This window comes from Helicoverpa armigera, chromosome 18 (genome assembly GCF_030705265.1).
Source record: "Helicoverpa armigera isolate CAAS_96S chromosome 18, ASM3070526v1, whole genome shotgun sequence".
NCBI classification, from domain to species: Eukaryota; Metazoa; Arthropoda; class Insecta; order Lepidoptera; family Noctuidae; genus Helicoverpa; species Helicoverpa armigera.
Genome location: NC_087137.1, coordinates 11,278,242 through 11,292,350, shown reverse-complemented (window position 1 = coordinate 11,292,350; position 14,109 = coordinate 11,278,242). Strand labels below are relative to the sequence as shown.

At 45.5% G+C, this 14,109-nt stretch overlaps 1 protein-coding gene and 1 non-coding gene across 6 annotated transcripts; both read left to right on the top strand.

The window, feature by feature from the left end:
* The first annotated feature begins 12 nt into the window (after positions 1–12).
* Positions 13–3,410, top strand: LOC110380141 (uncharacterized). Its single transcript, XR_010277358.1, has 3 exons — positions 13–978; positions 2,015–2,174; positions 2,831–3,410. It is a non-coding gene; the product is annotated as an uncharacterized LOC110380141 (transcript).
* A 7,162-nt stretch (positions 3,411–10,572) lies between these two features.
* On the top strand, positions 10,573–13,615 carry LOC110380152 (uncharacterized). Of its 5 annotated transcripts, none has more exons than XM_049848931.2 (4): positions 10,573–10,809; positions 10,894–11,032; positions 11,373–11,402; positions 11,581–13,615. In XM_049848931.2, the coding sequence occupies exons 2-4, from the start codon at positions 11,008–11,010 to the stop codon at positions 11,931–11,933; spliced, it is 408 nt and encodes a 135-aa protein (XP_049704888.2). In that variant the 5' UTR covers positions 10,573–10,809; positions 10,894–11,007; the 3' UTR covers positions 11,934–13,615. The 5 variants fall into 5 exon arrangements, with proteins under 5 accessions (XP_049704888.2, XP_063895306.1, XP_063895303.1 ...); XM_064039233.1 differs by having other exon boundaries at positions 10,587–10,809; XM_064039236.1 differs by having other exon boundaries at positions 10,573–11,032.
* Positions 13,616–14,109: the final 494 nt, after the last annotated feature.

Here is a 14,109-nt window from a genome sequence, read left to right as displayed (position 1 = left end):
ACCTTTCTGTATATGTTGGGGTAGCAGATTCGCCTCACATTCATAGATAGATACGTACCCTTTACTAATTCTGGATATGATAAGAAATTCGGCATCAATCAAATGACAATTGACATCATGAATGAAACCTACGTGAATACCAGACATTAGGTTAGTTATTTTGTGAAATAGATTTTGATAGACCGATCTAAATATTCGGTCATCAAATAATTCAGTTGTTGTAGCTTATAAATGGGGTTGAAACGAATGTCCATGTTTCAGTATCACTGCACCTGCCCTTAACAATAAAAATTCCAAATTGAAGTGTGCGAGCGGAACGAACGAGGTCCGAGCTACGGCCGAGGTGAATCGATAACCAACGATGTGGAATTTATAAAAATGTCCGGCGGGCGGCGGCCGCGGAGAGCGTCTGCGCTCTTGCTTTTTCACGTGTTTCTCGGTGCGCGCTGCTCGCACGCGCGGCAGCGAGGCGCGTGCGAGCGAGACAGGCGCCGTGGCTTGCTTCCCGGTGCGCGCGTGTGTCTGCCGCTGTGCACGCAGACATGTTTGCTCGATGCCCTCGTTGCGGTGTGACGTCTACTCGATTGAGATATTTATAACGCCGACATTAGCAGTTTTACTACAAATTTTATGAAGTTAGTGTTTTCAAATATATTATGGACATCGTTTGTTAGTAAAAAGGTAAATTGGAATTGGTAGTTACATAGAAGGGTTCGAGTTTGGTTCGTTGAAGTATTCGGTTAGCAATGTCAGCCGGCAGCGGCAAGCGGAAGAAGGCGACGGACAGCGGGGGCGAGGAGAGCGGCGCGGGCGAGGTGGGCCGGCTGGTGGACTGCAGCCAGGCCGACGACCGGCGCATGATCCGGCTGGTGCGCGAGCGGCCGCTGCTGTACGCGCGCAACAACATGCCCGTCGCCAGCTACTACGCGCGCGTCAAGAAGCTGTGGCAGCAGGTCGCCGACCTCATGGGCTGGACCGGTACGAACACCTCATTCTGTTTGAGCACAACTGCGCTCTGCTCTTCATGTCATCGACTTAAACTAGCTTCACGTAACTGTAAATAGTAGTTTACTAAAAATAAACGGTGTAGACACAATGCCATCCTTATCTTGTTGACAATTCACGATAAATCGGTCGGCAAAGACGTTCTCAAATGATGTCATCCGCTTTATGTGGCAGCTGATGAAGCCAATCTACATGTACACTAGTATTATAAAGAGAAAAAATTTCATTGTTTGTTTATTGACATGAATACCTAGGCTCCGAAAGTACTTGAACGATTTGAACATATCGGGTGAAGCCGCGCGAAAGCAATAAGCATCAAGTTTGACATAAAGTATGTAGCTAGGCTTTGTATATGTATGTATATTTGAATTTTGCCACAAGTGGACGCATTGACCTCAGTCTTCGTCCAAATCTGTTAATTAGACACCTACCTACTTCAGTTTGTATCAGCACCGTGTTCATTGGTTACAAATCATTGAAGGTACGCGCCGGTGCTGACTGGCCTTGTGTTTAGGATTCCATCAGGCAGACGGCCTGTGCCCGTTATCTCCCGCCCATGATGGTTTATCTGTGGGTATTTTTGTAAACGGCGCTAAATCCATCCTGGACTGGATGAGAATTACACCAATTTGAGAAGATTACACTTACAAACATCATCATCAAGTATTCATCATAAGAATTTTCAAATCGGTTACCTAGTAGACTAGAAAAAATACAAACATCCGAATTGAGAACCCCTTCTTTGGGAAGTCGGTAAAAAAGTTTAAACAATCGCAGTTGGAACACCTACCTCTTTTTACATAATAATATATAGATAAGTATTTTATGACAAGTCCCAGGTGGGCTATTGGCAAAGGCATCGGTGTCTCAGGTACGAGTGCGCGGGCTCGTTGCGTTGAACGCTCGAGTGAGAAGAGGCTTATGTGCCGATGCCCCGCAGAGAATGACGGACTGCGATTGTTCAAGTTGTTATATATGTGAAGTGACGCCTCGGGTGGTGATGTTGCAGTGCCGGAGGTGCGGCGCAAGTGGTCGCACATCCGCAACTCGTACTCGCGCCACCTGCGCAACGAGATGTACGGCGTGCGCACCGGCCGCGGCCGCATCGTCTCCAAGTGGTACCTGGCCGACGAGCTGGACTTCCTGCGCGAGCACATGGCCACGGACACGTGAGTGCCACACACTACTCTCTCACCGCCTCACCACTTACAGGTGTTCACTTTACGCTCTGATCTCATGTTGAGGCTCCACTCACACTAATAGGTACTCTTCATGATTTCATCTAATCCAGGGGCCCGATTCTCCTAATTTTACTTAAGTGACCTTCGATTGACGTTCGACTCGATTCGACTGAGACCCAATCCCGACTCGATTACGATTGAAGCGTATGTGGCATTCCGCTATTTTTTCTTTGAAATAAACGTTTTTATCCTTTTCTGTCATTCAATAATGAATCATTTTGTCTGCAAATGATTTACGATTGCAAAATGATTGTACAGCAAACTACCGTATAGACCAAAATCATCAAAATAGCAGACCAATCGCACACCAATCAAATGTCAATCGAATACGATTGGTCTTTTATTAGTAACAGAATGCCCGATATGGTTAAAACTGCTATTACGATCATATTGCGATTCGATTTCTATTCGATTTTGACGTTATTAACTTAGGAGAATCGGGGCCCTGAGTATAGGACAACGAAATATTTTCAATTCATGGAAAATGGGGCGAAGTAAGAGCGCCTTCGTTTTTTTAAGAACATATTGTGTGTGGTCGTGCCGGTTGCGCGACATATAGTACATGAGTGGGTGGTGTGTCGCAGGAGGCCGGCATCGCGCTACTCGTTCCCGCTGTTCGAGGCGGAGGCGGCGCCGGAGCTGCCGGCGCTGCTGTCCAGCCCGTGGCTGGCGCTGGCGGGCGCCGCACGCCGCGCCGCCGCCGCGCTCGGGGGAGCCGCAGCTGCGTCCGGAGGACTCCTCCAGCCCGCACTCCTTCGACCCCGACGAGAACTCTGCCTACTTCCATTTCTTTCGTGGAATCCACAACGACTATCAGGAGTTGCCCGCTAAGAAGCAGAGGTTGTTCCGGCGCGAGTGCCTCGCCTTCCTGCACCGGCTGCTGGACGAGGAGGAGCCTGTCGGCCAGCAGGAGGCGCCGGGCTCCGACGACGAGCGGGAGTGCAAGCCGTGCATCGTGGACCACTCGGTGCGCAGCGTGTCCGCCGAGCCGGAGCCCGACCCCGACGCTCGCTGAGCGACTGCTCCTCTCGCTAACCTAGTCTAATTGATAATCTTAATATAGAATAGTACGTCATGGTCTATAATACGTAAAATGATGTTTGTTCGCGACACGAATTAACAAAATATTGAATACATTTATGGATGAACATGCATGATGTTATAGCTGGATGCTATGACTTATTTTCCTTAACCCAACACATTTTTGTTTATCACACACCTATCTAATTTCAATATTTATCTTTAAATTATTCCTAAACTCAACTGGAATTCAAAATCAACCAAAATTACTTTTCTATTTTCATTAAATTCAGTAAGCAAGCTGTATGCTCACATTAACGTGTTCTCTGATGCACGGGTGGAACCGGCAATCGAACCCGAGACCTCGTGCACAGCAAGTCGCTATGCGACCACTAGCGATACCACTATCTGACACTGTCTTGTCGGCCTAGTGGTTCGATTCATATTCGACTGAGATCCAATCCCGACTCAATTACGATTGAAGCGTATGTGGCATTCCGCCATTTTTTCTTTGAAATACGTAAACGTTTTTATACTCTTCAGTCATTCAATAATGATATCATTTTGTCTTCAAATGATTTACGATTGCAATATGATTGTAGAGCAAAATCACCAAAATAGCAGACCAATCGCAAACCAATCGAATGTCGTTGGAATACGATTGGTCTTATATTAGTAGCAGAATGCCCGATATGGTTAAAACTGCTATTGCGATTCAATTTCTATTCGATTTTGACATTATTAACTTAGGAGAATCGGGGCCCTGGTCGAAATCAGCGTTCAGTAAGTACTACGACTGGCGTGTTCGACATTACAACTAGGCAGCAGCGGGATCGGAACTGACACGAGTGATTGAATGTCACGTGCAGACATCTGAAATAAACGATTATTTATTTAGTTATTTTACCTACAAATCTGTATTAGTATAATAAAGAGACAATATTGTTTTTGTTTGTTTGTTTGTACCCTGTAAGCTCGGAAACTGAAGGCTACTGAACCGATATGACAAATTATTTCACTATTGGGTAGCTAGGTTATTCCCGAGTAAGATATGTATAAAGCTTAGCACGCAGGTGAAAAAGGAGGCAAAAATAGTACCTTATACCTAGTATAAAATTAAACTTGGGAAATAAACACGAAAGAAAGTAAGTATCTCATTTTATTGTGCCTCTGACACAAACCAGCATCGCCGTCGCATCTCTGCGTCAGCTGTGGCCGCTGTGGGTTACCGAGGTACATCGAAACGTGTGTGTATGTTACAGCCATAGACATTAAATCCTACTAATATTATAAACGCGAAAGTTTGTATGGATGTATGGATGTTTGTTACTCTTTCACGCAAAAACTACTGAATGGATTTTAATGAAACTTTACAATAATATAGCTTATACATCTACTACAATTTATAAACATATTGTTCGAAATACTAAACCTGCGCAGACGAAGTCGCGGGCACCAGCTAGTAGATCATATACATAAGTACTACCTAACATACTAATTTAATTAAATCTAATTCATATTAAAGATAGAGATAGATTGTATGCTGAACGACAACCGCGGAGAACAGTTCGTGGCTTTATCCAAACTTCGTGCAGTCTAGCTCGCGCTGAATATCTATGAAACAGACTTGAGAGCATCGCAGTTAACACGCCAGTGAATAGATGTCGCTACTAGTGGCGTTTGTCTTAACTAATCTTAACTAATATTATAAATGTGAAAGTAACTCTGTCTGTCTGTCTGTCTGTCTGTCTGTCTGTCTGTCTGTCTGTCTGTCTTTCTTCACGCCTAAACTACTGAACCGATTTGGGTGAAATTTGGTACAGACATAGTTTGGAACTTGAGAAAGGACATAGGATAGTTTTTATTTCAAAAAAAATATATAAAAATATAAAAATAAAAAATAAAATTTATTCCGGACATATAGCGCCATCTATTGGTCAAACCAAAAATATGCCGGAAGTCACTATATCATGCGAACGAAGTCGCGGGCAAAAGCTATATCTAATAAATCAAATTATATAAATATTTAAATGGGAAAGTTTGTGAAAATTTATGGATGTAGGTATGTTTGTTATTCTTTCACGCAAAACGGCTGGACTGATTTGGTTTAAATTAGGTAGATAGGTGATACCTTGGAGGAGCTATGCCCAGTGATTTTGCATCCATAAAAAACGTGTCCCGGTTTGTCATTCCATAAAATATTTTATTTTGCTTGGTCCCGATTCGTCATCCGTACTTAAAGGCGCGGCTCCACCGCAGTGCACGCTGTGCAACGGCGTCACACAACGCACGACTAAAACCAAAATACCAGGATCGCATAAATCAGATGAGTAATATACCAATCAACGAGTGTCCATGGAACTGCCCACCGTGTACTAGGACCGCATAACTTACAGGAGTATAGCAGTCAAGAGTGTCAAGATTTTAAGTTTTATATACTAATCAATATATATAAAAATGAAAACCGCTTTCCGTTGTCACGACATAACATGAAAACGACTTGACCGATTTGGCTGAAAATTAGAGGGGAGGTAACTTAGACCCGGGAGAAGGTTTTAGGATAGTTTTTGTCACCATCCGGCTACGGTACGCGGGTGAAACTGCTGGCGAAAGCTAGTTATAGATAAATATTCACATACATATATCAATTTATACCATGTTGATGAAGTGTACTTTATGTAGGTATATCAAGCAATTTTTTGAAAATCCTGGCACAACTTACTTTATACAGGGTGTGTCGTTCACAATTACATTAAATCCTTTAATTAAATTTTCCAATAATTGTGTTAGAGAGTAAAAACAAGAAGTTTAAGAAAATAATTGAACTGAAACGATAAGTTTATACGAACAAGGTCCAATTTAAAAAAAAACTGCAGTACATTGCGCATCGCTTTCGATCGCTACGACGCGACGACACGATACTAATATGAAAACTCGTCCACATAATGAACGAGCACTGAGGCACGGAGCCTGACCACTGTCATCCAAGCCGAATGGCGGCCGAGTAGCGAGGCGAGCTGCAGCCCCAGCCCATGAATAAAAATGAATTATCAGTTGTGGAGTGGAACAGAAATGAATTATGGTGGCTATGGAGGGCGAACGCGCCCATTTCCGATGGCCGCTCAATTTCCTCCGGCACATCCATCATGGACGCGCAGCGGCCGGAGGGGAGCGGGGGACGCCGATTTATCTCAACGACATACAGATTGCACATACGAATGTTCGCATCAGTGAATATTTATCAGGTGGCACGGCTCGAGCGGTTCGAGCATACGCTAGCAGCATCTTGACTTACCTAGGTACTCGTCTGTCAGTGGATCACTGATCTCGGACTAGTTAGTTTCAGCGACTGGTTGTACATGACGATGTCATCGTCCATCATCCCTGTCACGAAATGTACAAGAAGTTACTTACATATGTATTTTGAGTGAATCATTTCATATTGATTTCTGACACTAACCATCGCGAATAATAAATTAAAACTACTTTTTCGGTTTTTATCGCGGTTATATTACCTAATATAATTTCTCAAGAGATCTTCATTTCTTTTTATTCTCTCTAACTTTAAAATCTAAGTCTTTGCTCCCTTTCTTAATTCGTCTCTTTTGTCAGTAAATACAAGTGTACTATCTCCAATAACTCTATATTTTCATATCATTTTTACGTTTCATGTTAACTTCAGTCATCAGTTTAAATTGCCGTCCCATCGGGCTATGAGAGCGAATAAATAGTGAGTGCACCTGTGTCTGCGCGAACACTTGTGCACTAGGTATAATAAGTCCTGAGCAGTTGGCTAATCTCCTTACATGAGAACAGCCGCCGTGGCCGATAATCGGCTGGGGGCTATCATCATCATCATTCTACTAAACAATTAAACTGAGTTCAGTTGGTGAGCGCAACACGCAGAGTGAGACGAGCTGGCAGCGCGACGAGCGGCGTCACGCCTGCAGCCGGCTGTGCTGACGCCGCCAGGAAACACACTGTAGTGCTAAAGCGGCCTAGTCAGTTACTTACTGTGTTACTTTATATCGCACTCAAATATGGCGCTAAAGTCTGCTGCTTTAAACAGCCTGCACTAATTGTTGATGATGTGGATCAGCCAGTCCTGTGTGTTCCTGCATGTTGCAGTCAATCACTCGCCTGCTTGTAGGAGTTTTATTTGAAAGTTGCGAGTAAATTACTGTCTCAAGTGTGGGCATTTGTAGGTAATTTCATAATAGCTGAGTTTAGAGAGGGATGGGGGATGGATGGCATGCCACTACAACATGTTTGTGCCGACCGAGTAGATATGGTGCTGCCGGCTCTGCTGGTCGGTCCCCACGGGCACGCAGAGTAGCGGCACCACGGCTGCCTCACACTTAGGTACATCTCTCGAATAACCAGTGAGATCATTTCTAATTTATGAGCTCGCTATTTATATTATCATTATTGGCAACGTGACCAGAGGGACACTGCTTAGGTAACACTGCCAGTAAAGGATGTCAACATTTAAAAGTATACGAAAAAATTGTTAGTGTTAGTTAGATAGACGAGAGAAGACACGGGCGGCACGGGTGAAACCGCTGGTAGAAGCTAATTTAAAATGTGTATTAGAATATTTAGAATAGAATTCAAAGTTATAATATCTATGTATGTATAATATTTTCTATAGGCGTTAGATGCCTGAGACAAACAAATAAATTAATGAATAAACAATATATTACAAAATAAAATCTTGTATGTTTTTATTTGTATGCACGAACTTACTGTACCTATTACAGCAGTAGCCATGACAGTCGGCCTCTGGACCAGGATCAAAGGCCGACGGCATTACATAATGTACCTACTCCCGTTTTAGAATAATATACCTAATGCTTAAACATTTTGTCAGACAGTGGCATCCTTAAATTGCTTCTTGCGTCATATGTTATTTATGTTCCGGACGCATAGAGTTGCCACACAACTGTGATGGAAGGAAAAATGAGCCTTATTGTGATGGTTGTAACTGTTAGTATTGAATGTGTAGGCGCTGGCGAGCGCGGCAGACGGTCAGGCGGCACCACACCGGCCTCTAGGTGAGCTCTGCAGTTCTGTAGTTCAGAGCTGGGCAGCTGCTAGCCGCAACAACGACTCACCACAATACTGCCTTGAATCCTACTCAGATAACTTGCATGCTTGCGCAAAAATGCTTTAGTATTGTTTATTGTCACCCCCAGTCGGTACAGGTGGTGAGACCCTGGAACACTCTAGCACAGGAGGAAGAAAACCAAAATAACAAGGAGAACCTAGACACAAACAATCAGATATCGCGAGTGGATAGGTTGGGCAAGCCTGATGCTTGTTCCTCACGTCTCAAACGTGATCAATCCTATTCTCCGGCGCAAACCTACGCGGAACTCATCCCTGCCTGGTATATTCCTTGACGCCAGCTGCGTCTAAGGAGACGAATCGCTCAATTCGTGCTACAGCTTCGCTTTCTAAGTATTTATTAGCTTCGTTCAAATTTTGTGGTTTCAAATGTGTATGATTGTGCCTCTGGGCTCACACTGTACTAGTTCATTACCACGATGAGCTGAGCTGCGTGTCACAGGTGTGCTTTCAGGAGGTGTCGTGCAGTAGGTAACGTCCGTCCCTGCCTAGCGATGATGGTAAGTGTTCGAAAATTTTGTCCGTCACTGGTCACAAATCTCTTAGTAAATGAATCTGTCAATTTAACGCAAGCTACAATAGGATAAGTGACTTATGCTTTCTAGACCGGATTTAGTGAAACACACGACAAACGCTCTGGAACATTTGGCAGAAGCTCAGGCAGGGCACAATGGCGTCTCCGGTTGGTTAGACAGAGTGAGGTTGTGGACGTACATGGGAGAGTACAGTTTGCGGCTCGCGTTATTTATAGCAGTTCAGCGAAATCTCGGCCGCTGTGACGAGCGACAGGTTCATGGGCGCACCATTCACGTCATATTGCTCAACGAATAGGTACATTTTCTACTACAGTACATACTAATGATGTAGGTAGGTATATTATGATGATTATAATATCTACAAAAGTGCGCTCTCGGATGCTTGTCAAAAGTAAATCCAAAACATTTGAAACAATATGGGTAGGACAGTTAGGACCTGTTGTTATAGTGTCAAGTTTTGTATGTTTCGCGGTTTCCCATTCCTCTAGTGTAGAGCAATGAAGGCGTCCATTTATCTGCAAGTTAGGCAGGCAGCTTTGTTTCTAGCCTGGGAGACTCCATCCGTCATCGCTCGATATAAATTAATTTTAAACTTAATTCAAGGGAAGCCAGCGGCTGCCGGGTGACTTATACTCGTGTTTTACTATTATTGAATAACATTGTACCAATCACAATGTCACTCGCAGCAGAAGATACAAGTTTCGCTAACAACAGTTGCTAGTGTACATATGTTGTTGCTCATTGTCTTGACTGACTGGTGACGGTTCTAGTTATCTACTGGTTTGTCTGTTACCTGGGTCGGAATAAGAGACCGTGTCCCAGTAGGCGTGCATCCGCATTCAGTTAGGTTAGACGACTGCTGATGCTTTGATGTCTTTCCTTGCTTCCTATTTGCTTGTCAGGATTAGCACCATTGTATGTATGACATGTGTGTATCTATGTGTGTTGTACCTATGCGCGTTACATAAGTATGAGCCGATCCCTAAGCAGTGAGGCCTCCTGCCCCCCCCCCTCCCCCGCCCCGGCCCCGCCCCGCTCACCCCCGGCCGCAGCTATCGATCCGCACCGACCTTGGCACTGACGGAGGACATCTATTTATATCCTCCCCCAGTTGTACTTGTACGTAGGTACAGTTGCACCCTGCCGCTGCTATCCTCCAGGGTAGGGGCGAGCGCTGCGAGGGGGAGGAGATAGTGATTATAAGAGCCGTAGCCTCAGTCCTCACGAGGGGAATATGACATGAGCTTAATGCCAGATTTGTTTTTAATGGTGGCCCTCAGAGGACCTATAGACACAGGTACAAGAAGTATTATCAGTCAATTAAGACCACTTCATAGCTATATGTATTGCATACGTTTGCGACTTATGTAGAGTTTGGGAAGTCGTCAGGGGACGGAATATCTGGCTATGAGCGACACTACCGAGATGTGTGTCTGGGGAGCGATGCGTGAGCACATCAGTGCAATCATTCAGTAAGCGAGTGAGGCTGTGCGTGTGCTGCGTGTACTCGCTGAATCCTCTACAGTGTGAAGCCGAATACCGCCACTAGCTAGTTGTTGCCGGGCGCGGGCCGATCGATGCCACCTGCGGGGACCGGGGAGGGCTCCACCCCGACCACTGCCGACAACCCTTCGCCCCTTCATTCCGAATATTTCCAAACTCCAACTGTAAATGCGACGGGAAGACATTTATTTTAATTTTTGCTACGCGCTGTGAACATTTGATGTAGCGAGTTTGTCATAACTGTCTCTATTTTGATATTTAGGCATTTCTATTCATGGCGTCTCATTATCTTGTGCATATTACTATGTGCAGGTATTTGCAATGCTATTAGGTAGGACGACCGAGCACAGTACTTCACAGTTTCTGCAGTGTAACTGGTAGGGAACGAGATGGTCTGAGAGTAGTTTTGGTCATGTAACGCGGTTTTTATTGCCTACTGATAACATACTGTTAATTAACAGTAAATGAGCGGCACTTACGAGCGCAGCACACGTACAGCCAGCACCGACAGCTGAGCAGCGAGACTCTGCAGGCTCCTCAACAAACTGTTCGCTATATGCATCACGAGCACGATCATGCTGCCTGCAACTACACTATTGGGTAAGGAAGTTATAGAGAGGTACTAGCTGCCGCCCGCGGCTTCGCCCACGTAGCGTTCGGTTACATCGCGTTTCCACGAGAATTCTTCAAAAGTCCGGCATAAAAACTATGTTCTTTCTCAAGGTCAACTCTATCTCTGTACCAAATTTTATTAAAATCGGTTCAGTGGTTTAGATGTGAAAGCGAGAATTGAGAAAGAACATTGTATAGTAATTTTTATGACTTTTGAAAAATTCTCGTGGAAACGCGATATAACCGAAGTCTACGCGGGCGAAGCCGCGGGCGGAAGCTAGTTAAGTAGTAAAGTAAGAGCGTAACGCAGTCCTTCATACTGTTGCAGTGGTCATCGGGTCCCTGTCCATAGCACTCAGTGAGTACTTACCCACTATTACTTCGTATCTATACTTTCTCCTTACCTTCAAACTGCCTTCCACTCGTGAGGCTACTACTACTTCCCACACCCGGCCAAATATAGTCTGAGGGCGTTACAACCAGAGCTAAGTTCCCATGTCAAGGCAGAAGCTAGTCGATGATATTTATCTTAACAGGTGTGGAAATAGTGAATAAGCGAAGTGGGGAGCACCTGATCAGCCTGCGGGACTACGACTTCGTGGGCGAGGACGCGCGGCTGGCGCGGGCGCTGACGGCGCGGCTCGCGGTGCTGCAGGCGCCGCTGCAAGCGCAGCCGCCGCCGCCGCCGCCGCCGCGCCGCCCGCCCGCGCCGCCGCTGCGCCGCGACCTGCTGCCGCTCAGTCTGCGCGGATACCCCAGGCAACCTTCCTTCACTTCCTCATACTATTCTCTTCATATTAGCAACCAAAAAAATGCGGGACAATTAGAGACTACTAGATTCTTTGGAGCCATCGCTCGTTATGATAATAAAAATAACTGCACAGGGTGAACGTGAGCCTGGACTATGGCGAGCTCCCCGCGGCCGACCTGAGCCTCGAGGCCAACTCGTTGTGGCCGGCACCCCCCGGGCTGGAGCCCCCCGGGCCGGAGTCCACCGGGCCGGCGTCCCGGGTCGGCAACCTGATCGCGAGCCGGCGGAAGCCTGGGTTCCATGACCCCTCTTACAGACAGAACAACCTGAAGATCTTGGAACTAATGAGACAAAAAATTTATACTATGCAAGAAAAACTCGTAGACCTCGAGCCCGTAATAAAGAAATACGAGGGCGACCCGCGGTTCCGCATGGCGTACATCTTCCGGCAGCTGGACGACTGGCTGAAGAGCCTGCGCGGCCTGTACTTCGCCATGTCCAAGTGGAGCAACACCGCCGAGAACCGCTTCAAGCGGCGCATCTGGAGCTACGAGCACGCTGCGCGCAACATCGACGTCACGTACACCGTGGACTACCTGGCGCACGTGCACGCCACCTACATCAAGCAGATGGAGGACATCATGCCCGCCGCGCAGCGCGAGGAGATGCAGAAGGAGCGCGAAAGAATGTTGAGCTGCAGGAGAAGAACAAGCAAGCAGGCTGACCACCACCATGCTGCTCATTCTAACCTTACAATGTAACTATTTTACAATATCTATTCATTGGCGTTTCCTTATTAAATATTACTAGCGGCAAAATTATGTACATTTTGATTATGATTTTGGTTTCATTAGAATGGTGCTATCAAAAATAAAAACGGGCCAAGTGCGAGTCGGACTCACGCACGAAGGGTTCCGTACAATTATTTAAGATCACGTTTGTTGTATGGGAACCCCCCAAAATAATTGTTTTATTCTAGTTTTCAGTATTTGTTGTTATAGCGGCAACAGAAATACATCATCTGGGAAAATTTAAACTCTCTAACTATGACGGTTCATGAGATACAGCCTTGTGACTGACGGACGGACGGACAGAGGAGCGAAAACAATAGGATTTCGTTTTACCCTTTGGGTACTGAACCCTCAAAACGACTTCCAAAAACACAAAAAGAAGCCAGTAAGTCTGTCACTAGTGACAGGTTGAAGAGGTCAGATAGGCAGTCGCTCCTCGTAAAGAGCTGGTACTCAGCTGCATCCGGTTAGACTTAAAGCCGACCCCAACATAGTTGGGAAAAGGTTCGGGAGATGATGACTCGGATTTAACAATAAAAAAAAGCTTTTTAAAGCTTTTTTGGAAAAGGCTATAGTTAGGCGAATGACAACCTCCTTCGATGACTAATCAATTAATGTCTTTGTTATTCAAGCCCAGAAGTAAGAACATGAAGTGAAATAAATGTTTACATTGCACTTAACAGTATAAACGCGAGACACATACTAAGGGACAAAAATCTGTGAGTTTTATACTGGGTTTGCCAATTGTTTGCTGACGTACGAACCGAGCTTTGTAGCTTGGAAAACCGCGCAAAACGCGCCACCAGTGTGAAAGAGCTTTTAGCGATCTATAAAAATAAAATTCACGGTAAGGAGACCTTAACATATTTATTTACAGTACATCGTACATGCATCGCATCGACGCGAATCAATCACCGGAACAAGTCTTTCTTTATATTATAATGTGTTGACTGCCTCGTTGTTCCAGCTGTCGCAAGTGCGGCTGCTGAGCACGAGGTCTCGAGTTTGATTCCCGAGTCGGGCCGAAATCGCTTTGTGGGTTTAAGAAGACTTTCACAAAGCAGCCCGGAGCCTGGAAGTTGGTGATTGATACACCCGTGCACCATCGGAGAGCACGTAAATGTCGATCCTGCGCCTGATCTCTCTCCGGGCGTGTCGGATTTGCCGTCCCATCGGGTTATGAGAGTGAAGGAATAGGGATTGCACCTGTGTCTGCGCAAATGTTTGTGCACTATAATATGTCCTGCGCAATTGGCTGATCTCCTTAAATGAGAACAGCCGCCGTAGCCGATAATCGGCTAGGAGGACATCAACGCGTTGAGCCGCGACTGCGCGAGGCAGCTCGTGCGCCGCACTCCTATACACAAGACTACATATTTACTTCGTTCAGCGCTTTACGTTTTACTACAACCATTTTTTACCTAAAATAATTGACATAAATTCGTTCTTCCAAGTATGATCTACAGTGGCAAGTACTTAGGTGATACCGGGACCTTCTGATGCATTGTTAGATGAGACCTGTC

What these genes read in the sequence shown, in the direction of transcription:
- LOC110380152 (XM_049848936.2), top strand. Translation starts at nt 12,140, where the DNA reads ATGAGACAAAAAATTTATACTATGCAAGAAAAACTCGTAGACCTCGAG.